This window comes from Crinia signifera, chromosome 9, assembly GCF_055691185.1.
Source record: "Crinia signifera chromosome 9, ASM5569118v1, whole genome shotgun sequence".
Taxonomy (NCBI): Eukaryota; Metazoa; Chordata; class Amphibia; order Anura; family Myobatrachidae; genus Crinia; species Crinia signifera.
The window spans coordinates 31,866,363-31,894,196 of NC_139225.1; the positions used below are offsets into that span (position 1 = coordinate 31,866,363).

General features: G+C 46.9%; 1 protein-coding gene across 6 annotated transcripts in view; it reads left to right on the plus strand.

The window, feature by feature from the left end:
* The window catches only part of ATP2B3 (ATPase plasma membrane Ca2+ transporting 3), a 241,887-nt gene that overhangs the window by 166,524 nt on the left and 47,529 nt on the right, over positions 1-27,834 (plus strand). For 4 of the 6 annotated variants that reach the window (XM_083158705.1, XM_083158701.1, XM_083158700.1 and 1 more), the window contains 5 exons: positions 6,574-6,615; positions 14,744-14,908; positions 19,280-19,494; positions 24,989-25,231; positions 26,596-26,837. In XM_083158705.1, coding sequence (XP_083014831.1) covers positions 6,574-6,615; positions 14,744-14,908; positions 19,280-19,494; positions 24,989-25,231; positions 26,596-26,837 — 907 coding nt within the window. The remainder of the gene's footprint in view (positions 1-6,573; positions 6,616-14,743; positions 14,909-19,279; positions 19,495-24,988; positions 25,232-26,595; positions 26,838-27,834) is intronic. The other 2 variants (XM_083158702.1, XM_083158704.1) reach the window with 1 other exon arrangement.

Sequence of the window (27,834 nt, forward strand, 5' to 3'; positions counted from 1 at the left end):
GAGAAGAGAATAGAATAGTGTGCCAAGTGCAGCGAGGCACCGTGCCCAAAGCATGGCAAGCGCATAGTAGGCAACGCGGTAAATTGATACGATGTTCATGCCGACTTACATCAACAAAGACACGGAAAAACTTGAAACAACCATGTCGACCTGCTGACTGTCTACCTTCCCATTGTTGACCTTAGGCTTGTGTTGACCTTCTGACCCGGTCAACTGATTTCATTTCATCCTAAAACTGTCGACCTTTACCGGTCAACCTAATGTACGTCAACTTTCATATTGTTGACTCTGTGACCCTATGACCCTGTGACCCAATAGCACTCGGCGTGAATACTCAAATACATTAATGGCATGAGACAGAAATTAAGACACAGAATGTTTCAACATATTTATTTAGATAATTAACACAGTCGGCACTGGAATCCTGCCATGATTTTTTTTATCACGTTTTGTTATAGCTCACATCTTTACCTGTCTTTTATATTTGGCAGTTTCTTTTTACATTAAGAATTAATAAAAGTTATTTTTTAATCAATACATGGTGCATCACATTATGACATTCTTTTCTCTCTAGTGTTCATTATCCCCTAAAACACATTAACGCCGGCCAGGGTAATCCCCCCCTGTAACTCCCTTCCAAGCAATCCAATCACTAGTGGCGGATCCAAGGGGAGGGTGGGTAGCACAGTTCAAAATTCAGATAGGGAGCCACACCCACTGCCATTCCAAACTGACTCCCCTATTTGAATTTTGAACTGTGCTGCAGCCCCACCTCTGGAACCACCACTGCTAATTACCTTATGTAAACGGTATATATGGAATGTTGCCGTATTACACTGTGCCCAGCTGGCTCATCTGTCTTACTTCTTGCGACCCTTCTTGCGACCCTTCCGATCTTATCGGGATTGAATAACAAGGCAATCACACCATGTGTACACCCCTTAAAACTATGCATTCACATGTATATTTGTACACATCGGAATTGTACTTAATCTCCAATTCAAAATAAGACCCAGAATATATAATTTGTAGAACTCGGCCTAGTTTTCTGTGTTGTAATCCACAATGGGGTTATCTAAACTTACAATATAGTGTAGAGTTGCCTATCCTCCTGGAATGGCCGGGACGGTCTCGAAAATCAGGTCCCCCTCCCGGCCCCACGGAAAGGGGGCAAGCCTCCTGAAATGTGGCTAGTCTCCTGCAACTCTCCCCACCCCGGCTTGGCAAGGGGGTCCGTGGAAGCAAATGACGCACATTGCGGGTGAAACTTAATAGGAAGGCAGATTCAAAAAGTGAGAGATTTGATAAGGAATCTCCCAAAACATTTTTTAAAGCGGCAATTATTTATACTGCAAAATCAAACTGGTTTTGAAGTGTAAATGATTTCTGCTTTAAAAAAAAAAACCTGGAGATTTCTTACCAAATCTCTCTCTTTGTGAATCTCTCATCCTATTAAATTTCACCCCGCGTCTTTGTAGCACTGCCCCATGAGGATGTGATCGTGCTGACCACGCCCCCACTCCGGATGATCCGCCAGCCGTCCTGCCACTTTCCCACCCCGGTCCCGCCGCTTTCCCATCCCGCCACTTTGCCGCCCCATCAGTGGCCCCATCCCCCCTGCCTCACTGGACTGGCTGCCCTCTCCCAGAGGGGGCAGTCAGAAAGTAGCCAACCCTGGTATAGTACTGTGACTTATCTCTGCTCTATTCGTACACCAGTTTTCTCAGTAGCCAGAAGTGCTCCCAGCACGCTACACTTTCAATGATCATTTGACATTCTGCTTCTCAGTATATAGCTTGGAGAAAAAGCCAACTATATTCAGAGGAACATGGTAACCAAACAGATCTGGGAAGTGATGAGAGACATCAGTGTTTGAATAAAGTATGTGTTTGGGGGGTGGAAGGGAGGGATGTCTTTGAGAATGTAAGTTCCTGCTGGGCACTTATGGGTAGCCTTCATTATTTGTAATCATATTGGCCCAGCATTGTATTACTGTTAGTAAATCTGGCATACATGTCTTATCATTTGTATTCTTGGCAATCTCCTTCTTTGGCCAAAGCACTAACCTCATAAGATCTGTGGGACGTGTGTGTCCAGGCTTACCCAAGAACCAGCTGTCCACAGATCGGGCCAGATCTGACCGAGCGCTGAAAGCATCAGCGTCGAAATGTATTTAATATCATTGTTTTATATCAGTGACACATAACAGAAATACAGTAACAATACAAAGGTCCCCCACAGCGGGGATCTCTCAGTACTCTAGCACCCTGCAAATAGAGAGACACATGTTCTATTACAGCATGGGTGCTGTTTTGGGAAAACTGATTGCTCCGGGGCTGATTATGATTTGGGAGCAAGTAACTGCGCAGGGACTAACCATGTTGTCGTGCATGGGGTGCCATTTTATTCTGTGCAGGGCAAATACTGGCTGCTTTTGCATGCAGCCCACAGATGTTAGCTTTATTTTGACATCACAATTGAGGACTTGCCCCACACAAATCTTAATCTCTCCACACACACACACACACACACACACACACACACACACACACAGCATCCTGCACCCCCCCACCCACCCACCCATTCTTGGAAGTGGAAAGTCTGGGGAGGCTGATGGTGCTGTTTGTTTTGAATCGCGTTTTTGTAGCCACACCCCTGCTATACAGTGACATTAATCTGGGCATTGTGAGGGCGGGGTCATGATCTTGCAATCGTACATCCACGCCCCATAATGCCCACCTATGGCAAAGTCACGCCACTGTTGTACTTACCTGGCTGCCCACTCCTGCATGGGGCATCTGAGAAGTCAGTAAGTAAGTATGTATATCAGGGGTGTCCAAACTTTTTGTGACGAGGGCCAGATTTGGTGAGGTGAAAATGTGGGGGGCTGACCATTCAGCCTGACATTCTTTGAATCATTAATCACATCAGAATGGTCCCCCACTCTGCCCCCATTCACTCTATGTCCCCCAGCCTGCCACTTCACTGTATTTCCCCCAGCCTGCACCCATTCACTGTAGGTCCCCCAGCCTGCTCCTTCACTGTATTTCCCCCAGCCTGCCCCCATTCACTGTAGGTCCCCCAGCCTACCTCTCCTTCACTGTATGTCCCCCATTCACTGTATGTTCCCCACTCTACACCAATTCACTCTGTCCCACAGCCAGCCCCCCTTCTCTTAATGTCCATCAGTGCCTCCATTCATTGTATGTCCCCAAGCCTGACCTTCCTTCACTGTATGACTCTCATTCACTGTATGTCCCCCATTCTCTATGTACCCCACTCTGCCCCCATTCACTGTATGTCCCCCAGCCTGCCCATGCTCCCCCTTCTCTGAATGGCCATCACTGCCTCCATTCACTATATGTCCCCCAGCCTGACCCTCCTTCACTGTATGTCCCCCACTCTGCCCCCTCCCTTCTCTGTATGTTTCCCAGCCCCTTGTGTGAGCCAGAGGAAGGAGAGGCAAAGCAGGCACTGCAAGGACAGGAGATGCTTGGGCTCCCGCTGCTGCCCTCCTCCACTCTGCATGTTACAGGAGTGAGCTTTCCCCTTGCTGCCCCCCCCCCCCCCAAACACTGCTGTCATTGTGATTGTGGAGTAGGGTGATATAAGATTGCAGCAGCAGGGGTAGGACGCCAAACACATCTGACTGTGGTGGCGGCACCTCCTCACTGCAGCAGACAGTAGGTAAAGGCGCGCTCGCCGGGGCCCCACCTTTAGTGTCCTGTGCTGTGCTTCCCACATCTGATGCTCTGCCCGCTTCCAGCTGGAGGCTGCGGGCCACTTGAAATGACAGCACGGGCCGCAATTGGCCCCCGGGCCTGACTTTGGGCATGACTGATGTATATGATCTGAATGTGCTAAGACTGAGAAACTCACTTTTAACGTACTTTGACACTCGAATTCTGCTTATTGCGTGTTTAGACCATCATGTAACGATGTATTAGCAGCAGGTTTACTGTGCTGCTTTTGATAGTAAAGCAGATCCCTACCTGAACTTACCCACATACAGTAGGTCTTCACTGTTTTTTGAGCCGACGTGCTGACAGGCGGTATTTCATGCACTGCCATCCACTAGGGCATGTATAAAATAGTGTGCCGAGCGTAGCGAGGGGTTGCGGCGCACTTTAAACTGTGGAACCCTCTTCCTGGAGAAGTGGTGTCGGCAGACACAATAAATACATTTAAAACAAGGTTGGACAAACATTTATTGGTTAAAAACATCCAAGGGTACAAAAAATAATCATAATCTGTCGTCGACTGTTTTGACATTCAGGTAAAAAAACTGTGAAAAACCCCATGTCGACCTAGACACTGTTGAACTAATGGCCTTTTGACCTTTTCCCATGTCGACCTAATGGTGTCGACCTAATGACTGTCGACCATCATGCTGTAGACCAAATGATCCCAACCCGTCAAATAATGGAGAACGCATTATCCCATTATTGTTTTGTGGTGTTTTTGCAGCTTTTAAAACCCATTTAAAACCCATTTCATTGTATATATATATATATATATATATATATATATATATATATATATATATATATATATATTTATAAACAATGACCAATATATATATATATATATATATATATATATATATATATATATATATATATATATATAATTTTTATGTAAAGTCCGCACTCTAGTAGGTATCCAATTGATTGGGGGGATGCTCCTACAGATGACCAAACATCAAAGTATATATTGGAGGAAAAGGGCACTCACCACTTTGGTAAAATTTCAAACGGATTTTATTCCATAATAGTAGGTAAATGCTGACATACCGACGTAACGTGACGTTTCGGTCCAAACTGGATGGATGTCAGGTTGGTTGTCTGATGGAAATTTATTTTGGCTGCAGTATTTATTTTGGTCTTCAGTGTTCACTGTATGTGATTTGCACAAACATTTAAACTGCTATGGACTCGCGATCGCAGTTTAAGTTCTGCGGTGATGACGCAATGAGGGTGATAAGGGGGCAGTGGCGTAGCCACCATGTGGCAGCCCCCGCCACTGCTTGGAGGAGCAAGCGCTGCGGGGGGCGCCGGGTTCGATGCAGTACAGGTGCTGTCAGTGTGAGAAGTGCAGAGGCGGCCGGCAGCAAGATCAGCAAGGTGCAGAGAGGGACCTTGTTGATCTTGCTGCCGGCCACCTCTGCACTTCTCACACTGACAGGCAGCAGCGCCAGCAGCAGGAAGCAGGGGTGAAACCCTTCCCTCCCGGAGGACCTCACTGTCGCGTCGAGAAGACGCTGGACCCGTTGTCAGGGATACGCGGCGGGCTAGACATGGAGCCGCAGGAGCCCTGTGACCAGGTACCATGGCGGCTGTGTGCCGTGGCCGGGGGGGGAGGGGGCGCCACAGATTGTTTGGCTTGGGGGCGCAAAATTTGAAGTTACGCCCCTGTAAGGGGGAGGCAATGTGGCGTTGCAGGAAAGGACAAACGAAGGTGTGTCTTTGCTGCTGTGACCCTAAACATGGCCTGCCCGTGCTTGGCTTTGCTGCTAGGCTGAGTGCATACCTCCCAACTTTCGACCTGAAGAAATAGGGACACTCGCGCGGCGAAGCGCCCGAAAAGGGGGTGGGCATATGCAAATGAGGGCGCGGCTTATGCTAATTAGCCGCGACCTCATTTTCATACGAGAATAGACGCTGTGCGCATGCGCACAGCGTCTATTCTACTAGATTGTGGGGTCTCTCAACTGCCACCCCCCGCAGCGGGACAATGCCTGCCGCGGGTGGGACAGCGGGACAGGACCCGAAAATCGGGACTGTCCCTCTAAAATCGTGACAGTTGGGAGGTATGTGAGTGGAAGCAGCGAAGCCTTCCCACTTTAGAGCAAATCACAGGAAGGGACCGGCAAGCAGAGCAGCCTTGCCCTTTGCTGGGCAGCCCCCCCTGCAGACTAAGGGTATGGTATGCGGGCCCAACATTCAAGAGTCCAACGGTCGGTATACTGCCATCAGAATCCCGGCCGCCAGTACTCCAACAATAGGGGGGCTGAGCGAAAAGAAGCCCCGTGCGGGCTCAGTGTCTCCCCCCCCCTGAGGGAGATTGGCCCCTGTCAGTCTGGATCTCGACTGTTGGGCATTTAAACAGTCGGGATTCCAATATTGGGAGGTCATCCTGCTCCCAGACTAACGCCAGACTACGAAGTTTTGCAATACTGCAACCAGGGATGTATCAGGCCTCTTGTCCTTTGTTTGTGTTCTGATGTGACAGTCCTACTTTCTGATTAAATGCGATATTATAAATGTTATAAGAAACGTAGGCAAGATTCTGTGTGTGTGTGAGTGTGTTTGTGTGTGTGTCCGTTCAATGTTATGTTCTACTGTACTTGAAAGTTGACATTGGAGATGAGTCTGTTTCATTTCAGCACCATGGCCAGAACTTGCCAGCGTTCCGTCCCCTGTCCCCCACCAGTCCCTCACAGTCCCATGTTTAGTGTTTCTTTGGCTGATCCCTGCGCCAAATCTCTTGTCTGCCTTCTTTTGTTTGTTGCTGTGCTCACCCTGTCTTGTCTGTTTTCATGTGTTGTGTTTGTCGTCCCTCTTTCTGTTGTAGGAAAGCAGCAAGATGGGGCAGTGGAGAATATTCAAAACAAAGGTAATGTACAGACCACGGGGAGCCTTAATTCCCTCAGATTGCGAGGACTGTTACGTTGCACATAATGCTGCTTTGTCATTGTAATGCTCCGTTCAGAAACATTAGCGCTGCCAAATATGGAGCAATAGTGGTTTCATCAAGTATTCGCATCATTCCAGCTTATTTGGTCTTCAGTGTTCTCTGTCTTGTACTGATTTGAATGGCCTGTTATCCTCCATGCTCTATTCACAGAATGTCAATTCTATGTTATGGTAGAGCATGAACAAAGCAAGATAACACCTCACACCTGTAGAATAGCCCGTGTGCCCACTGGTATACAGACGTCATGGCATGGTCGACACATGACATGGTCGACATGGGTTTTTCATGATTTTTTTAACCTTTTTCATGCTTTTACAATCCCAGTGATTGAGAATGGGGCCAGAAGCAAAGTGAGCCATGCGAGAGTACGCCCTACATTAAATGGGATTCCATGTGCTAAGGTGTTCACATTGACATAAAAACCATGAAAAACTCATGTCAATTGTGAAGATGGCTTTCTCCGCTACCTCTGTGCTGAGCACAGCAGGAGTGGACCGAGCCGCCTTGCCCGAAGGGTTGAGTGAAATGGTACATTAATTGGGGTCACATGTGGTTTGAAATGGTAAATGGCTCAGAAAAAAAAACTGTCAACCTCTTTGGTGTCAGAGACAGTGGTGTAGGTTGGTTCCACGGTGCCCGGAGCAAGTGCATGTTTTGCGCAACTCCCCCCCCCCCCCCATCGTCATGTCGCTGCGTCCCAAACCGGCGCATGCGCAGTGAGAGCGCTCGCCGAGTTTTAACTGTCCCCACAGACGTGCACGGGGTTAACACTGTGCTAAAAAATTGAATAAAGCTGCTCAATAAATAATGCGGTAAAAAAGAGGGTGAAAATCTCCCCTCTCCTAGTAAAAGGCACAGATGGGGTTAAGGATTAGTCCTGCCTGTGTTCCTCTGGGTACCCTTGGAGATAGGGCCACACTGGCCAACTCACGTGCCCTGGGCTGGTGTCTGGGGTGGTCTGGTTCCAGACCTTCCTATTCTGTGCCACTGGATGCTGGGGGCCATCACTGGTCGCTGCCTGATGTGGGGTGCTGCTGTGGGGGGTCAGTTGCTGTGGCCAGGTAGGTGCTGGCTCCCTGCCGCTCTGGCTGTTGCCCAGGCGACACTGGGTACTGCGGCCAGGTGCTGGGTACATAGGCTTGATGCAGGGCCTGGGCTCTCCTTCTCTCCTGTGGCCACCAGGACTTGCGGCCACCAGGACTTGCGGAACAAGGAGGCCACATTGGCTGTGGAGAGGAGAAGTACCTGGTCCCTGGAGAGGAAGCCCGGGGTCGGGGTCAGTGCAACGAGGAGAGTGAAGCTGCATGGCGAGGGGCAGGAGGAGGAAGAGCAGCAGCGTGGCCAGCAGCGCGTGGGAGCAGAGCAGAGAGAGGACGGAGTGGAGATTGACAGATCTAGTCCCCTGCACCCGACAGCAGCGCCTGATACCCGGCAGCCAGGTGCCGTGGACTGGTGCGGTGATGCGGCTGCCGGGTATCGGGCGCTGCTGTCGGGTGCCGGGGACTGGATCTGTCAATCTCCGCTCCGTCCTCTCTCTGCTCTGCTCCCACGCGCTGCTGGCCACGCTGCTGCTTTTCCTCCTCCTGCCCCTCGCCATGCAGCTTCACTCTCCTTCTCCTCCTCGTCGCGCTGACCCCCGACCCCGGGCTTCCTCTTCCTCTCCAGGGACCAGGCACATCTCTCCTTGGATAATGTGGGCTTCTTGTTCCGCCCCCCTACACAGGCACAATGGGGATCCACGGCACAGAGGGGAGCGGGGGGAGCCGGCGGCAGAGCTCCGGCGCCAGGTGACATGTCGGCGCCCGGAGCTGGTGCTCCGCCGGCTCCACCCTAGCTACGCCTCTGGTCAGAGAGGGTCTGCAGCACAGTTCAAAATTCAAATCAATTCAAATTGCTACCAACTGCTATTCCAAACTGACTCACTGGAAGTGACTGCTTCGATCTTTTGTACCTGTTGACCTTTTTCAGGTGTCTATCTTTTACATGCTGACCCTGTTGACCCTGAAGACCTCTTGCATGTCAACCACAAGCGGTTGACCTATTGACTGCCGACCTACTTATGGTCTTCCCAATGATCCACACCTGCTTAGGGTTTTGTATAATATACATGTCAGGGCCCCTTGCTCAGTGGATGTTTTTCAGGATATAAAGACACAAGGACCACTCGGCTTGCTGTGGTCCTTTAAACACAATAAACTGCACACCGGCTACAAGGACAATATGGAAGTCTGTATCCAACAGTATTATACTCCCAGTGATTTTGTATTCTGACACTTAGGACGAGATGTATTAAGCGGAAAATGTGGTAAAACCCCCGTTTTACCGAATTTTCCTATGTACTAAAACCCGTCCGCAGGATACCGCCAGGCAGGGTATCGCCACCTTTGGGTGGCGATACCCTATAGAAGCCTATGGGCTTCTTTTCGCCGCCTCGCCGATCCCCCTCCCTTCAGTTACCTTCCTGAAAGGTCCTCCTGGACCCCGGAAGGTAAACCTCTCCTCCCCCTAACAATGCAGCCCGGACATCCTTACGGCTGCAGGGAGGAGGAGGAGGCGCCGGGACAGACACGCTGAGCTGTCCTGGCGTGAGGGGAGCAGTAGGCGACCCCTCCGCACACCACAGTACAGGTATCACAGGGGGCCTCCGTCACCGTACCACGATGCCAGCTGCATATGTTAGTACATATGCACTGGCATCACGGCGGCAGGGCGGCGATATATATTAATACATCCCGCCCTTAGTATAATTGGGTTGGAGTGAGAAGTGGGAGGTGCCGAAGTTTGTCCACAAATGTTTGTGTTTTAAAGCGGCAATCCTTTTCAAAACAAAACCAACCTGTCCTTTATATTTTCTGCATTGTTTCCAATAAAAGTCTGTTCTGATCCATATACATAGCCATATTAAGGGATTTATTAAGGGATTGGTTAAGGGATACTGTACTCCAGGCCCCTCTGTGTCAGGGAACCCACAAGCCAGAACACAGGGCCTTATTCTGGTTCACTCTCAGAGGCAAATTCCTTCTCAAATGGACAAAACCATGTGCACTGCAGGTGGGGCAGATATAACATGTGCAGATAGATTAGATTTGGGTGAGGTTTTTCTTCAAAGTGAGATCTATATTGCAGCGTACCTCCCTACCTGACTCTCTCTATGCGGGAGAATATGATTGCCATCACCTGTGGGGAGCTAGGTAATTGATAAGAAAGGTGTTTCACCACAGGTGATAGCAATCATACATTACCAGGGAAGTCCAGGAACAGAGCATTTTCTCCCTCGTGGAGAGGGTCATGTAGGCAAGCATGGAAAGTATGAACAATGTAATATATACCCATTCTCCATGGCCCCTACTGTACTAAGTGCCCTGCTCCACCCCACTCCCCCCCCCCCCCTCCCCTCCCCACGTCTTACTCCGGCCCTGTCCGTATACATTATACAGAATCAGAGATGCACATGTACCATGCGACTATAAGGCATAGCTGCCTACCCTCCTGCATTCTGCAGGAGACTCCCTGAAATAACAGCAATCTCCCTCTCTCCCTCATAAGTCTAGCAATCTCCCTCATTTCACCTAGCCCACATTACACTGTTACGGTTTTGGGGGAAAAAGGAATGAGAGACAGATACATTTACATTGAATCATCAGCACCATTTCCCAGCACTTTACCAAGTATAGTAGCTCTTACTAACTGCTTTGTGGCTCATCTACATTTGGATATAAGTAATTTTCAAAGATTCCCCTTAGATGTAGCAGTAAACACCCACGCTTCTAGGTGCCACGTTCACAATCTCTCCATATATGGAACTAGACACGCCCATTGGGTGGAGCATGACACACCCCTTCAATGGGGCATTGTGCAAAATTCTGCTACCAACTATAATCTCCCTGAAACTACTAGTTTTCAAAAGTAGGCAAGTATGCTATAAGGTTTTGGCTTTGTATTAGCATCTTGTCTGCCGGAGAAGGGGAGTGATCCCCGCTAGAGCACTAGGCTGATGCGTTGCATCTCTACCCCCTTTTTGTGTCACGCACTACGCAGACGCTGCAGCCAGGGACAACGTATATATGTATGCATGGGGTATTGATGTTAGATGTATGAGGCATCTCGCACTGCATGGTGTACTGAGGCTACATGTATGAGGCATCTCGCACTTCATGGTGTACTGATGCTAGATGTATGAGGCATCTCGCACTGCATGGTGTACTGAGGCTAGATGTATGAGGCATCTCGCACTGCATGGTGTCCTGAGGCTACATGTATGAGGCATCTCGCACTTCATGGTGTACTGATGCTAGATGTATGAGGCATCTCGCTCTGCAAGGTGTACTGAGGCTAGATGTATGAGGCCTCTCGCACTGCGTGGTGTACTGAGGCTAGATGTAAGAGGCATCTCTCACTGCATGGTGTACTGAGTCTTGTTGCATGAGGCATCTCCCACTACATGGGGGTATTGAGGCTAGATGTATGAGGCATCTCCCACTGCATAGTCTACTGAATCTTGATGTATGAGGCACCTCCCACTGCATGGTGTACTGAGTCTTGATGTATGAGGCATCTCCCACTGCATGGTGTACTGAGCCTTTATGTACTGTATGAGGCATCTCCCACTGCATGGTGTACTGAGCCTTTATGTACTGTATGAGGCATCTCCCACTGCATGGTGTACTGAGCCTTTATGTACTGTATGAGGCATCTCCCACTGCATGGTGTACTGAGCCTTTATGTACTGTATGAGGCATCTCCCACTGCATGGTGTACTGAGCCTTGATGTATGAGGCATCTCGTACTGCATAGTCTACTGAATCTTGATGTATGAGGCACCGCCCACTGCATGGTGTACTGAATCTTGATGTATGAGGCACCGCCCACTGCATGGTGTACTGAATCTTGATGTATGAGGCACCTCCCACTGCATGGTGTACTGGGTCTTAATGTATGAGGCACCTCCCACTGCATAGTCTACTGAATCTTGATGTATGAGGCACCGCCCACTGCATGGTGTACTGAATCTTGATGTATGAGGCATCTCCGACTGCATGGTGTACTGAGCCTTGATGTACTCTATGAGGCATCACCCACTGCATGGTGTACTGAGCCTTGATGTATGAGGCATCCTGCACTGCATGGTGTACTGAGCCTTGATATACTGTATGAGGCATCTCCCACTGCATGGTGTACTGAGCCTTGATGTACTCTATGAGGCATCACCCACTGCATGGTGTACTGAGCCTTGATGTATGAGGCATCCCGCACTGCATGGTGTACTGAGCCTTGATATACTGTATGAGGCATCTCGCACTGCATGGTGTACTGAGCCTTGATGTATGAGGCATCTCGCACTGCATGGGGGTATTGAGGCAAGATGTACGAGGAAGCAATTGTTGGTCAACATTAATGATGATTGGCACTGTATTACTCTAGACCAGTGGTTCTCAAACCCGGACTCCACACAGGTCATGTTTTTCAGGTCACCCAGCAGGTACACTGTGTATCACCAACTGTCACTATTTAAAAATCCACAGGTGACCCGGAAAACGTGACCTGCGTAGGCTCCTAAAGGTCAAGTGGTCTAGACGAAGCCTATCAGAAAGGCTAACAACTACATAACAAGCAGGACCGTTGAATCCGTTTGGATCAAGAGCTTATATCCTATGCGTATATATATATATATATATATATATATATATATATATATATATATATATATATATATATATATATATACAGTATTTGCCATGCCTGTACATATAGAGTGTATTATGTGTATTACTGGCTACTATTGATCAGTCCCTTCGCAGTGGAATAATGTAACTGCGGCTGTGTGGTTCCCCCTTTTTTGTTTCTGGACCATTGTCTGATCACAGCGGGGAAGTCCACAGCCAATCAGGCTTCCCATTCTTCCTTGCCCACTTCATAACCGAGCAATGAGACACAACAGGGTGTGTTCTGTTACCGCTAGAAGGCATGACAGCAGTGGCGTAAGTTCGTCCCAGTTGCCCGGAGGCAAGATGAATATTGGTGCCCCCCCCCCCCCCCCCCCCACACACACACACACACATTGTTATTCAAAATATATATAGTCTGTTATGAAATATATATTATATATAGAACTCAGCCACAGAAGCGATTTTGATGGCTTTCAATTAATGGATTTAAACTGGCAGTGGTGGAGAAGTGCCCCCTTGAGAGCAGGAGCCCGGCGGCAGATGACTCCATTGCCTCCCAGAGTTCTGCCTCTGCATGACAGGGCTCCTATTGTGTGTCTGCACTTATACACTTCAGGTGCGTTGTTTTGGTAGAGGCCTGATGGTCGAATTGCTGCCTCCAGTGAGCAGCATAATTGTATGGCAACAATACAATCTCAGTAGGGCCCGTTGGCAGCTTAAAAATGGATATACGGAATTGAAAATATTCATAGTTCCTGGTGGAATGCTTTGCAATTACAGCTTAAAAATATTAAAATAGTATTAAATGGATTTGGGTTGGACACACCGTACTTGACGTACATTCCTTAGGTGACTAACTCTAGTGCCTGGGTTACTGTCACTGTGACACAGTGTTCTCACAGCAGTATATGACCACAATACATTTCATCGTCATCGTTTAAAAGTTCGGCAGAACGCAGCCTGCGCTCGACAGTCGCACTAACACATCATACAATAAGAGGTCACGTCTGGATGAGGAGGCGCAGGCTCTCAAACTGCGATGGGTTGTGATCTCCGTTTCGGGGCCCGTGCGTGCTCCAGTGCGTATGCGTGCTCCAGTGCGTATGGGTGCTCCAGTGCAGAAATCGCTGAATAGAAATTTCAGCATTTTTGCTACAGGGTCTGAATCACCAGGGTCTGAATCACCAGGTTGAACTAGATGGACGCAAGTCTTTTTTCAGCCTTACCTACTATGTAACTATGTAATCAGCCTAGACACGCCTGCATTTGTTTTGATAGATAGATAGATAGATAGATAGATAGATAGATAGATAGCAAGATATATAGATAGATGGCTAGGAGAGAGGCAGGAGAGAGGAAGAGAGATCAGCAGACATTGCTGCTTCCCTTGGCTCCAATGCATCCCAGGTCCAACCTAGCACGCCCATCCGCCCGCCCATCCTGTACACAGTAGCCAATAGCCAGCTCTGTGTACAGTCAATTGAATCAGTGGGGGGATTTATCGTCTCTGCCATGGCCGCACCCGCGCTGCACTGACTCGCCTTCGGTGCTCGGCCAGCAGCAGGCATCAGCATGTCAGTGCATCGAGCGGGTGCCGGCGCCCACACAGACCCTGCTGCCACTTGCTCCCCCAAGTGGCAGCTGGGGCTGCCTTACAGTAGTTACGCCACTGTGTGTTATATACATTTATCACCATTAGCTGGTACATAGATGTCCTTAGAAACTTTTGCTATGAGACCGACAAATATCTTATTACGCCCCTGGATACATCCTAGTGTCGGCTGTGGTGGTGGGTTGCTCCTAGCCCTGAGACTAACACATTAGACCAGGCCTGGCCAACCTGTGGCTCTCCAGATGTCAAACTACAAATCCCATCATGCCTTGCCACAGTTTTGCTATAAGGGAGTGTTAAAACTGTGGCAAGGCATGCTGCGATTTGTAGTTTCACATCTGGAGAGCAGCCACAGTTTGGCCTGCCCTGCATTAGACAGATGCCACTGTTACTTGCACCAGCATCCAGCACTGCACTGCACTACACAGAACTACATCTCCCAGCTGCCCTTGCTGCTGAGAGTTCCCGGCTGCTGGAAGTTGTCTTTTCAATGTAGTGAGGTGCGTAGCTGAATGCCAACAACTGTAACAATGGCTGCTGCCCAGGAGGGCACAGAGGTACTGTATCTATTATGTGATTCTACCCAATGGCCGTGGGTGGCACTGTGGGGATACACCCCCGCCCGGCAGGCGCCTGGTGAGTGCCATCCTGGCCAAGCACTAGATATGCCACTGGAGTCTGGTGCCAATTCAGAGATCCCAGGAATGTCTTCCATTGCTGCCTTGCCCTAAACAATGAGGTAACAGGAGTTTTCTGCTTCCTTTCCCAGCTAAAAAGCAGGATGGGGCAGTTGCCATGGAGATGCAGCCGCTGAAGAGCGCAGAAGGCGGGGAAATGGAGGAGAGAGAGAAGAAGAAAGCCAGCATCCCAAAAAAGGAGAAATCTGTATTACAAGGGAAACTCACCAAGCTGGCAGTGCAAATAGGAAAAGCAGGTAAATCTGGAAATCACAAAATGCATATAATGACCCCCCCCCCCCCCCCTTCCTCCCCAGGACCTTCAGAGGATTTGTCTGCTGCACATAGGAGTCCCAATTTTGTAAGCAACCCCTAATTCAGCCTATGCATTCACAGAGATTTCATGCACAAAGCGGCAGTTGGTCAAGTAGGCCGCTACCCGGTGTGTCTAAGCCAGAGATCTAGCAACTAATTACAAGCAAGAGTGTTATGAATTGCAATCTTCAACCTGATTGGAACCCAAGGTGTTGTGAAAGCAGTCTTTGAACCAATAGAAAGTCTCAGCTTTTAAGGGGTCTACATCTGGTCCACTGATCCCGGCCTCAGTAGAGTAATGGGTAGCATACAGTATATACTTACACATCTCCCAAGAATGAGAGTACAAGTTCATATTGTAAATGTTATATAAGATTTTCTAACATTTTAATGCCTGTTATCTTGCATTCGTACTGTATCTCAAAGTGGACCTGTTTCCTGCACAGTGTGTGGGTGGCCATTTTGTTTGCAGTAGTTCTACTATCAATTCCCCTTGCAGTTATTGGCATGACTGAGGCCCATGATTTGATAGGCTAGAAATGACTGTGGCCTACAAAATGGTTGCCTACGTTCTGCCTAGTCTAACCATGCATCACCATAGGCGAATCTAGAATTATGGTAATGGGTGGTCCCAGATCTAGACATACTAGAAGGGGGACCTTTGCGCGGCGTAGCCGCGTGGCATAAAGGGGTGTGGCCTCATGGGAAGGGGCGTGGCATCACAAAAAGGGGTGTGGTATTACACTTTAGACCAGGGATGGGGAACCTTCGGCCCTCCAGCTGTTGTTAAACTACACATCCCAGCATGCCCTGCTACATTTTTGCTATTTGGCCATGCTAAAACTGTCGTAGGGCATGCTGGGATGTGTAGTTCATCAACATCTGGAGGGCCGAAGATTCCCCATCCCTGCTTTAGACCATACACAGTAATGCCCATTACACTTTTTAGCAAACTCCGTAATACCCATTACACATAAAGCCACACATCGTAATGCCAATTACACAAAAGGCCACACACCATAATGCCCATTACACATTGTGCCACACATCATGATGCCCATTACATACTATATAACAAACCATAATGCCCATTACATATTTGCCACATAAGTGCTGCTTACCTACGTGGTCATTGCTAGGGGGTTCTTGCTTGATGGCACCATAGTACCCATTACACATGATGCTGCACACATAATGCCCCTTACACCTGATGCTGCACACCGTAATGCCCCTTACACATTAAGCCACACATTATGCGTAATACCGCCACTTGTAGCGTCCCTTAAGCAATGTCCACAAATGTAACACTTACTGTAAATTTTTATATGAGCCTTCGCTGCTGCTGCAGGGAGAGATGGAGAGCGGTGCAGCTGCTTCTATGGGGAGAGGAGCAGAGTGCAGCACAGAGCACGCTCCCACTCCCCTCCTGGTGTCCCCTCTAGTCGAGTGGACATTTGAAATATTGTGCGCGCTGTAGTTGTGCGTGACGTCGAGGGAGCACGCCGGGCGCCAGCACCACATGATTAAAGGGGGCTGAGGGGAAAGCGGGGAGAAGAATTGGAGCGGAATCTGCAGGGGTGACAGTCATTGACAGCTGGGCAGAGAGCAGGGGGCTGCCCGGCTGTATTCAGAGCACTGCAGGCAGTGGCGTAACTAGATACAGGTGGGCCCCATAGCAAAAGTTTGTAAGGGCCCCTATTTATTACCTTATGCTGAAAAATGTATACAGCACATGATACTTTGACAGGCAAAGTGGGCCCCTCTCAGCTCTGGGCCCCATAGCAGCTGCACCCCATGCACCTATGGTAGTTACTCCCTTGACTGCAGGTCACGGCTATTTGAAATAATACCCCTTTCACATCAGAAAATGTAGGGATTTACCCGGGAATATGTTCCCAGGATCATGCAGGGACATTCCCAGACTGACCCCTTATACACCAGCCTAGTCCCTGCATTTTCTGGTGTGAGGGGGAGGCAACCACTCCCCTCTCCCTACCCCCCTTTAACCAACCAGCTATATCTTCGGAACCAACTGACCCATTTACATGTATCATATTGAAGAACTTTTGAGTTGGCTTCAAATGATTTTGGTCCCGTGAAACTGGGCTGTTTGGTTCCAGAGAAATTTGCCCTCAAAGAACATAAACAGTCATGAAATTACATTTAAAAAATGAAAAAAAAAAAAACGGTTTAACCCCAATATCCCTGGAACCAATTAACCCATATGGATCCAGCCTGGTATCAGATTGAAGGCCCAGCGATTTGAGTTCGACTGAGATCAACCTCGAGCTTCAGTGATGCTGAAGGGGTAACTGGCAGCCATTGAACTGGGTGGGGGTCGGAATTAGCGGGTCCCATGTTATCCTATAGGGAAAACGTTCCAGTTTTGCCTGGCAGTATCTCCGGTTTCCAGGGGGCTAGAGACATGGGGCTGGGCTCCTTGGAAAGCCCCATCCCTAAGCTTCAAACAAGCTAATGGGTGGTCCTGTGCACCCCCGGACCACCCCCTAGATTCGCCTATGTGCATCACATATGTGCCCGATATCTTGCTGTATGACCTGAGCACATTGTAGGCGTTAGAAGATCCGCTTTGATGGATAAGCGAAGTCCGCAGGCAGTGCAGTAGGAGCTTCTGGAAAAAAATAAGTCTGTCAGATCTTTCAATTGACCTCTCAGTTGTCGGCAATAGAACACTACTTTGTTTCTGAAGTAAAACAGCTGTCTGTCTGCTGGCGTTAATATAACTAACACGCTTTCCCCCCCGTGCAAGGCTTGGACAGAGACTGGGAAAAGATGCTAGAAAATAACATGTATTGCTTTCTTCTGTTTGTTAATTACTTATTTTCCCTGTAGGCCTCACAAAAACGCTTTCCGTGTTCGCGCTAACGTAGATTTCACTGTTGCAATTTTTTATGTGATTGATATCTCAAAAGAGCACCTTTTTTTTAACAGTATTTGGTAACGCTTTCTGTCTAATGGAACACCTAAAATGTACAGTAAAGGCAACATTCAGCTGTTGATAATCTACAACACCATCGACAGTGTTTTCAGGTAGTCTTAACTCTTTGAGTGCCAAAATCTCTGTGACAGATGCTAAAAATGTCCACTTAAAGTGCCAGCGTCGCTCACATTTGTTATACAAATTCAAATAAAAAAATGTTTTATAAAAAAAAAGATTTAGATTTCTTACATAAAATATTTGCTTGGCAATTTTCACATCTGTTTTGACAAATTCTGTCAAAGGGTTAAATATTGTTTCCTAACTGTCATTTTTCAAACACAAAAATGTAACACGGAAGTTTAAGAGCTGATTGGTTGGTACTTTATCCTTTTATCTCTCGTTGAGGGTTAGCACATACTTGCCTTCCCTCCTGGAATGACCAGGATACTCCTGAATATCGAGTCCCTTGCAAATACCCCTAGCTTCCCGCAACCCCCCTCGACGGAGGGTCCATGGGAATCTCATTATTGTGCCCCCATCCCCGCTGTGCAATACCGGCATTGTACAGCAGGAGACGTAGCTAACATTATGCGATTGCAGTGGCGAAACCTCCAGTCAAAGATCCGTTATTAAGCTCCTCCCCTGGCCTGCCCCGTTTGCAGCACACCTGTCAGCTACGCCCCTTCTTCCTCCACCTGGCTGACTTCTCCTGGAGAGGGCAGCCTTAAAGTAGGCAACCCTGGGTTAGTACATAGACCATTATGACACATTAATATGGCATATTTGCTACTAATTTTGGGAAGATGATGATGATGATGATTTAAGGGGGTAATGTTTTTACAGCGTATGCAGCAGTCCCTAGGCATTGGTAGAATATATACATCATTATAACACCAGCATTTGTGCTTGTAAGAACCCATTCACCATCATGTGCTTGTCACACCCTTGGTGGCATTGCATTGGTACACAAGTTACCAGTTGGTCTATATATATTAAGGTGATGGTAGTTGTATTTTAATAACAGCTGATGTCTGTCTCTGTTTTTGCAGCCTCTTGAAATGTGCACATATTATATTATATATATATATATGATCATTCGAGTCTAGCCAAGCGGTGACTTTTTTATCTGAGCTACAACTACCAGCATGCCCTACAGGCCACTGGGAGCTGTAGTCCAGGAGCTATTGCAACCACATATTGCTTAACCCTGTTGCCAAGAAAAACTTGCAACAGGAATCAGTGTGCTGCCGTAATCTGTCTCTCTGTCCCTTATTAACCTGGTTTGTCCTTTCTGACTTACTCCTTTCCCCTTCTTCCCTTCTATTCCTGTCCTTTCTCCTATCCCCATAACACCCTCCCCCTCCTCCACCAGGTCTGGTGATGTCGGCGATTACAGTTATCATCTTGGTGCTCTACTTTGTGATTCAAACCTTTGTGGTGGAGGGCAAAGTGTGGCTAGCGGAGTGTACCCCAGTCTACGTGCAGTACTTTGTCAAATTCTTCATCATTGGAGTTACTGTTCTAGTGGTGGCTGTGCCAGAGGGCCTGCCCCTAGCCGTTACCATCTCTCTAGCCTATTCTGTCAAGGTAAGCAGTAGCGGCTTGGGAAATCTCCATTGTGTGAGTCACCTGTTGGCCTATACTGAGAAATAGAAAACTCCATGAACTAGTGAAATAAGCATGCTATACTATATGTCTAGCTTACAACAGCACAACTTTAAAACAGTATTCAGATGATAGATCTACAGTAAAAAGATAAAGGGGCAGATGTATTAAGCTTGGTGAAGTGATAAAGTTTAAGGTGAGAACGCAGCAGCCAATCAACTCATAACTGTCAAGTTATAGGCTGGGTTTGAAAAATGTCAGGAGCTGAGTGGCTGCTTCGTTATCACCTTCCATTCCACTTTATCACTTCACAAGGCTTAATACATCTTCCCCAGACAGTTAATAGGTCAACCCCAAATGGGGTCAAAATGTCGACAGGTAAACAATAGACAGTGCTTATGGTCAACAGGTTCAAAAGGTCAACTAGCCATTTTTTGTTGACCGCTTTCATGTCTTCATTTTCTACTGCCTACCTATTCCATGCTGATCATTTAACCCTGTCGAGCATTTGAACGTTGACCCTTTGGGGTCGACCTATTGACTGTCTGGGGTAAATTCACTAAGGTGGGAGTTCTGATGAAGATAGGAAGTTGCCCATAGCAACCAAACAGATTCTACTTCTTATTTAGCACCTTTTAGAAGATAATAGATAGAATATGATTGGTTGCTATGGGCAACGTCCCATCTTCAATAGAACTCCCATCTTAGTAAATGTATCCACATGTCTTTAAAATGTCTATTGAACCACACCCCTTTAAAACACCAATCTACATACTGTAAGATTATGTTCTTCTTTGGATAAGCCATCAGTTTTCGGTTCAGCCAGTGGGAGAGAAATTAACTTTGCATTCCTAATAAAATCATGAAAAAGGGACGATATTAATAAAAAATCGGATCTAGCAAACAAAAATGATTTTAAATGTTTTTTTTTTTTTTTTTCTTAAATATTTGATACATTGATTGGAAAGTTTGGACTGAAAATCTTGGTTCCAATGTAGTTTTGATCCGAACCGTCAGTGGTCCGGGAGGTCCAATTTAAAACAGCAATCATTTGCAAGACTAAACCAAGTTAGTTTTTGCCTTGTAAATATATATATAGCCTATGGCAGGGCTGGGCAATTGCGGCCCTCCAGATGTTGAGGAACTACACATCCCAGGATGCTTTGCATTGGTTTTGCTATGTGGTCATGCTGAAACTGATGCAAGGCATGCTGGGATGTGTAGTTCCTCAACATCTGGAGGGCCACAATTGCCCAGCCCTGGCCTATGGCAATGGTCTGCATAGTGGTCAGCAGTAATAGGCGTTACAATTTCCTGGCTCCATAATATTAGAAAATTAAACTTACTTCCTGTATATGAGACTGGATCAAGAAAAAAGAATTCCATGAACTTATTGTTGAAGGCAGGGCTGGATTAAGCCTTTGGGGGCCCGGGGTCACTTTAGACAGGGGTGCCCCTCCCACTTGTCATTACTGGCAGAAAACTGCGTGGGAGAATATTACACTGTCAAAACACAGAGTAAAGGCAGTAAAAACTTGGTCAATGGGTAACTGCAGGGGGGGGGGTTAATATAAACATAAATATATATAAAATACCACATGAAAAGCCTGTGTTTGTCCCTCTGTACCTTACTCTGTAGGAGCCCTGACAGGCTCAGCGCTGCCTCTAATTAAAAACCCTCCCATGACCAGGCCGCCGCTGCTGCTGTTGTCCTCCATGGGCCTGAGAAGCATATGATGAGCTCCACCAAGCAGAGCTCAGCACAAGCCTCTCAGCCTTTGACCTCTTGTGAAAAGTCTCATGGGACTTAGTCAACTCCCAGTAATGCACTGCACACTTGTGCAGTCAGTGTGCCTTGGCTCCCAATGCTCAGCAACATTAATCATTGTCGCATTGGAAGACTGCAGCACTACCCTACTCCCATACACAAAACTTTTAGCTAAAAAATATATATATATATATATATATATTTTTAATACATGCCAACCACAGGGGGCCCCTAGATAGAGGGGGGCCCAGGGGTACTGACCACCTGTGCTCCCCCCCCCCCCCTTAATCCGACTCTGGTGCAAGGTCTATCCAGGGTTCCTGCTCAGTGATTAAATGTACAGGAAGTCAGAGCACAAGGCCGGCCCTGTATAGCATGTTGCACTGAATTGTATCATTTTGTTACTTGTTCAGTTATGTGTTATATTTGTTTTGATCTCTTGAAATAGCAGTAACATCTTTACTTAGCAGAGAATGCAATAAGTGGGAGTGATCGGATACTTTACCAGCGTGTTTTGACTTCTACTAAAGATTCAGGTGTTAATGTGCCTTGATAAAAACATGGATCCTTTAATACATCATTGCCCGCTGACCTGAATTTGCAAGGCCCGTTGCAAGTTTTAAAGATTTGTTCCTAGAAATATCCATAATTCGCATTATTCTACAGCGCCGTACAGTTCTTCTATATGTTTATTAGATTTAGCTCCCTCATGTTATTATTTGTGAATTATTGTGGATTTTCAATTATAGCTATGGAAAAGTTGAAATAAAAAATCTGCATCATATACAAGTTTACTAAATGTTAGGATAAAGAGTTTTCTGGATCCGTCCGGTCCTGACCTCATCCTTCTCCCTCATCTAGCAGATTTCTACCAACCTTAACTTGCAGGGTGCTGATCTGCCACCTACCTTATCCTGCAGAGTGCTGATCTGCAGCATACCTTATCCTGCAGAGTGCTGATCTGCAACCTACCTTATCCTGCAGAGTGCTAATCTGCCGCCTACCTTATCCTGCAGAGTGCTGATCTGCCACCTACCTTATCCTGCAGAGTGCTGATCTGCCGCCTACCTTATCCTGCAGAGTGCTGATCTGCAGCCTACCTTATCCTGCAGATTGCTGATCTGCAGCCTACCTTATCCTGCAGAGTGCTGATCTGCAGCCTACCTTATCCTGCAGAGTGCTGATCTGCAGCCTACCTTATCCTGCAGAGTGCTGATCTGCCGCCTACCTTATCCTGCAGATTGCTGATCTGCAGCCTACCTTATCATGCAGAGTGCTGATCTGCAGCCTACCTTATCCTGCAGAGTGCTGTTCTGCAGCCTACCTTATCCTGCAGAGTGCTGATCTGCAGCCTACCTTATCCTGCAGAGTGCTGATCGGCAGCCTACCTTATCCTGCAGAATGCTGATCTGCAGCCTAGCATATCCCGCAGAATGCTGATCTGCAGTCAACCATATCTGGCAGAGTGCTGATCTGCAACCAACATTAAACTGCAGAGTGCTGATCTGCAGCCTACCTTATCATGCAGAGTGCTGAACTGAATCATGCCACACCCTGCAGAATGCTGATCTGCTACCTACTACAGTATATCTTGCAGAGTGCTGATATGCCGCATACCATATCTTGCAGAGTGCTCATCTGCTACCATCATTAAACTGAAGAGTGCTGATCTGCTACCATCATTAAACTTAAGAGTGCTGATCTGCTACCAAATTTAACCTCCAGACTGCTGATCTGCAGCCTACCTTATCCTACAGAGTGCTGAACTGAATCATGCCATATCCTGCAGAGACATAATCTCCAACCTACCTTATCCTACGGGGTGCTGATCTACAGTCTACCATATTCTGCATAGTGCTGATCTGCAATCTACCTTATCCTTCAGAGTGCTGATCTGCAACCTATGATACCCTGCAGAGTGCTGATCTTCAGCCTACCGTATCTTGCAGAGTGCTGATCTGCTACCAACTCTAACCTCCAGAGTGCTGATCTGCAACCTACGATACCCTGCAGAGTGCTGATATGTAACCTACCTCATCTTGCAGAGTGCTGATGTGCAACCTACCTTCTCCTGCAGACTGCTGATCTTCAGCCTACCGTATCTTGCAGAGTGCTGATCTGCTACCAACTCTAACCTCCAGAGCACTGATCTGCACTCAACCTTACCTTACATAGTGCTGATCTGCTACCAACGTTAACCTCCAGAGCGCTCAACCTGGTTTTCAAAGATCCAATTGTTGAGTTATATGTCTCCAGTTTCCTCCATCCATACAGCCACAGGGGAAACTGGAAAACATGATATGAAAATGATTTAAACCTAGGGAAGAACAAACATCCATGAATACTACATAACAGAGGTTTCCAATTTTTTGACTATTATTTAGATCCGCCTTCTGTGACATTCTATAGAAACTCTAAGGAAGACCAACTCTGCAGCATCCTTGTTGTGTAATAAAGGAAAATAACGATTGTCACCTTGTCACCATTAAGAGAATTCTTATTGGATGTTTTATAGACATTGGTGTAATTTTAAAAGGAAATTATTATTTTTTTATTATTATTTTAATGCAAAAAAAGTAGAGTACACTAAATTCCATATATTGCCCATTGTTTTCCATACTGTTCTGGTATTTCCTAATCATTAAAATGTATGTGGCAGTGCTCCTCATAGTAACCATAGGAGAAAGAGGCATTTGAAGCTCACATCTGTGTGTGTATAAAATTAGTTAGTAGCAGTATTAGTTTAAACTAGTGAAAAGCCTGCCAAAATGATGGCCCCCATCTGCTCCTACCTTCAATCTCTGTCTTCACAGCTCCCTCTGTCCATATCTAGGAAGTTTAAAACCGATCATATCGCAGTAGGTTCACTTTCTGTTAAGGAATAATTTGGTCCGTCGGGTGGCCCCTAGTGGTCGATGACGGTAATGTTGGGCTTTAATATACTAGTTAAAGCCCATAAAAATGACCACTTAGTCCCCATCTGCTCCTACCACCAATCTCTGTCTTCACAGCCCCCTCTGTCCATATCCAGCAAATTTGAAACAGATCATGTTGGATTCACCTTCTGTTAAGGAGTAATTTGGTCCGTTGGGTGTCCCCTAGTGGTCATTGGTAGTATTTCACCTCAAACAAGTGAGACAAGTGAGGAGTAGTTAGGCTTTTATATATATGGATCAGGCATGTCCAACGTTGACCCTCCAGATGTTTTGAAACTACACATCCCAGCATGCTTTGCCACAGTTTTGCTAATAGAGAATGCTAAAACTATTGCAAAGCATGCTGGGATGTGTAGTTTCAAAACATCTGGAGGGCCAACGTTGGACATGCCTGATATAGATGCTTCTGTTTGTCACGTTTTGGATGATATTTCCATAAACAATATCTCACCCGTGTATATATAACGGCAGCTTGCTCGTAGGAATACGCCCTTTACTGAATATTTTTTCCAGCATCTGGACACTTGACAGGATTCCCGGCTTAGCTCTGTAGCACAGATATCCTGCTTAATGTTAGGTGTGCTGTGTATCAGGGAAACAGAGGCATCTGCCTCGTCACGCTATTAGAGACATATCACCTGTATTGTGTTGTGGAAGCCCCGTGTGACTATGCTCGTTACTGTCTGTTATGTCTGTTCCGACTGTTCCGTCCTTTCTTCTCAAGGTCAGCGCAGTGCTCTGAGATTTACAGCAATGTGCTTTCCTGTTTCAGAAAATGATGAAGGACAACAACCTTGTACGGCACCTGGATGCGTGCGAGACAATGGGCAACGCCACGGCCATCTGCTCCGATAAAACTGGAACTCTGACAACAAACCGGATGACAGTCGTACAGTCTTACATGGGAGATGTCCATCACAAAGAGAGACCGGATCCCAGCAGCCTCAACACCAAAACCTTGGACCTGCTTGTGAATGCCATTGCCATTAATTGTGCCTACACCACCAAGATACTAGTAAGCTACGAAGTCCCTTATGTGTAGTTTTAGGTGGTATGCGGTCCCTGGGTCAACAATGTCTAGGTCAGGGCTGGGCAACACCGGCCCTCCAGATGTTAGTGAACTACACATCCCAGGATGCTTTGCATTAGTTTTGCTATGTGGTCATGCTGAAACTGATGCAAGGCATGCCGGGATGTGTAGTTCATCAACATCTGGAGGGCCGGTGTTGCCCAGCCCTGGTCTAGGTCGACCATTAACGGTTGACAGTGACTAGGTCAAGACCTAAGAATGGTCAACATACTCTAGGTCGACATTGACAGAAGGTTGAGACAAGCTTAAGATGGACATGGACAACATGAATAAGGTCGACATGATTTTTTTTAAACTATACTATCCAAGTTGGCATATAATGAGAATGGCGAGTGCAGCGGTACGCTTATACGGTGTCCCTGTCGACATAGACACCAAAACATTTAAAAAACTCATGTGGACCTTATTCACGTTGACCATGTCCATTTCGACTTAAAGCTTGTGTCGAGCTTCCTGTTAGTTTCGACCCAGAATATGTCGACCTAGTCACTCATACGTTTATGAGATCAAACCCAAGCTCTTCATCTTCATCACTATCATGGGCTTTTATGCCCAACCCAATGATAGCTAAGGAAGTGGGCTTTGGCGGTGAGAGCTTGTTAGAATATAATGATATAAGAAGAAGACTGATCGGCTTCGATGAAAAGATGAGCATTAAAGGGCACATTTGAAGTTGCGGATACTGGTAGAGGGTCTGATAGGGCATGGGACCGAATTCCAGAGCAGCGGTTCAGCATGGGAAAAATGTTGGATGTGGGCTAAGGAATATCCAGAGCACAGGTAAGGTCATGGGTGGTGTAGGAGCGGGGAGCAAGGGAGTGTGGACAGAAAGCAGGATGGAGATAGGAAGAAGTAATGTGTTTGTAAGGAGTTAGAACTTTATTCTGAGGTGGGTGGGAGTCAGTGATTGCAGTCGGCAGAGAGATGAGGCTGATGCATACGGCTCAAGAGGTAAATTAAATGGACATTCCTTTTAGGGAGAGATTGAAGTGGGAAGAGTTACTGTGAAAATAGGATAGGAGGAGGTTACAGTAGTCCAGGTGGGAAATGACAAGCGCACGGTTGAAGGTTTTGGTGGCATTCATCACCAGCAAGTGTCCTATTGCAGATATATGTTTATAATGAAGGGAATTATTGGAGTATTTATTAGTGACTAGAATTCTAGTAACATCACTCCTTCTCCCGGTTGTGGTTGGTTGTAATTGAAGCCTGAACTCCTATTTCTAATGTTTAGCGGCCTTCTTGTCATTTTTATTTTAAAATGGTTCATTGTGTTCTTCTATTCCAAGCCTCCAGATAAAGAAGGAGCGCTTCCCCAGCAGGTAGGCAATAAAACTGAGTGCGCCCTGCTTGGCTTTGTTCTGGAATTACAACGGGACTACCAGCTGGTGCGAGACCAGGTTCCTGAGGAGACGCTCTACAAAGTATACACCTTCAACTCTGTCCGTAAGTCTATGAGCACCGTCGTGTGCCTGCCTAATGGGGGATTCAGACTGTACAGCAAGGGAGCTTCGGAGATCATCCTGAAAAAGTGAGTATTCAATCACTATCAATGATCGTACCATCATAAACGTCTCAAAATGATATTACTGAACTTATTACATGCGGCCTGGTTGTACAGGGCTGTACGTTAAATGAGACAAGCAACAGAACTTTGATGACAGGCAGAGTTTTGGCTGCACCTCCTCCAGTGGCCATCAACCATCGTTGATGGCAAATGGAGGTCATCAGTGATGGTTGATGGCCACTGGAGGAGCCAATTATCGATGGTCCATGACCGATGTTGAATACTTTTACCACTGATGGGGAGAACCACATGGTCCCCTCCCCCAACCTACCCAATGATGATAAAGAAGCAACTGAAATTATTTTTTGCCCCTTTATGGAGCAGAACTTAACCCACACCCCCCCGAAGCAACCATGAAGCCCCACCACCGGGCTCTGATTGGCCCGCATCTATGTGTATAGGAAAGCAGGGGTGACAATGTGGGTATTGTGGCCGATGTGCATGGGAATGGGCATTGGGTCGGGATCGGAGGATAGGAACATATGATTTTACAATTTTCACCCAATTTCTCAGTCCGCTTTGTCGGAATCACATATAAAGTGCTCATATTGTATAGGTTTATGGGCACCTTAAGGCATAGGAATATCACTTGCACACTAATGGGGGTATTGAATTCCAGCCACCTGGGCTAAAAATCGGTCATCGCCGAAAACCGTGTGGATTGGCGAAAAAAACTCAAATTCACATGGTTTTGGTGAATTTGCGGCCATTTTCCGTCAGCTTTTACAGAAGTTTTCGTCCATCCCGATTCACCCCCAAAAAAGTGAAATGGCATCGGTGAAAATGGACTCAAAAATGGATTCAGGACTGAATACTAATTGGTGAATTATTGCCAATATTTCACCTGGCCAGGAAATTCCTCCGGGATTGAATACCCCCCAAGCGCTTGCGCAATACACTGTAGTATATACATTTGCATAAACAGACGCCAATGCATCCCATTACTCCGTATATCAGGCTG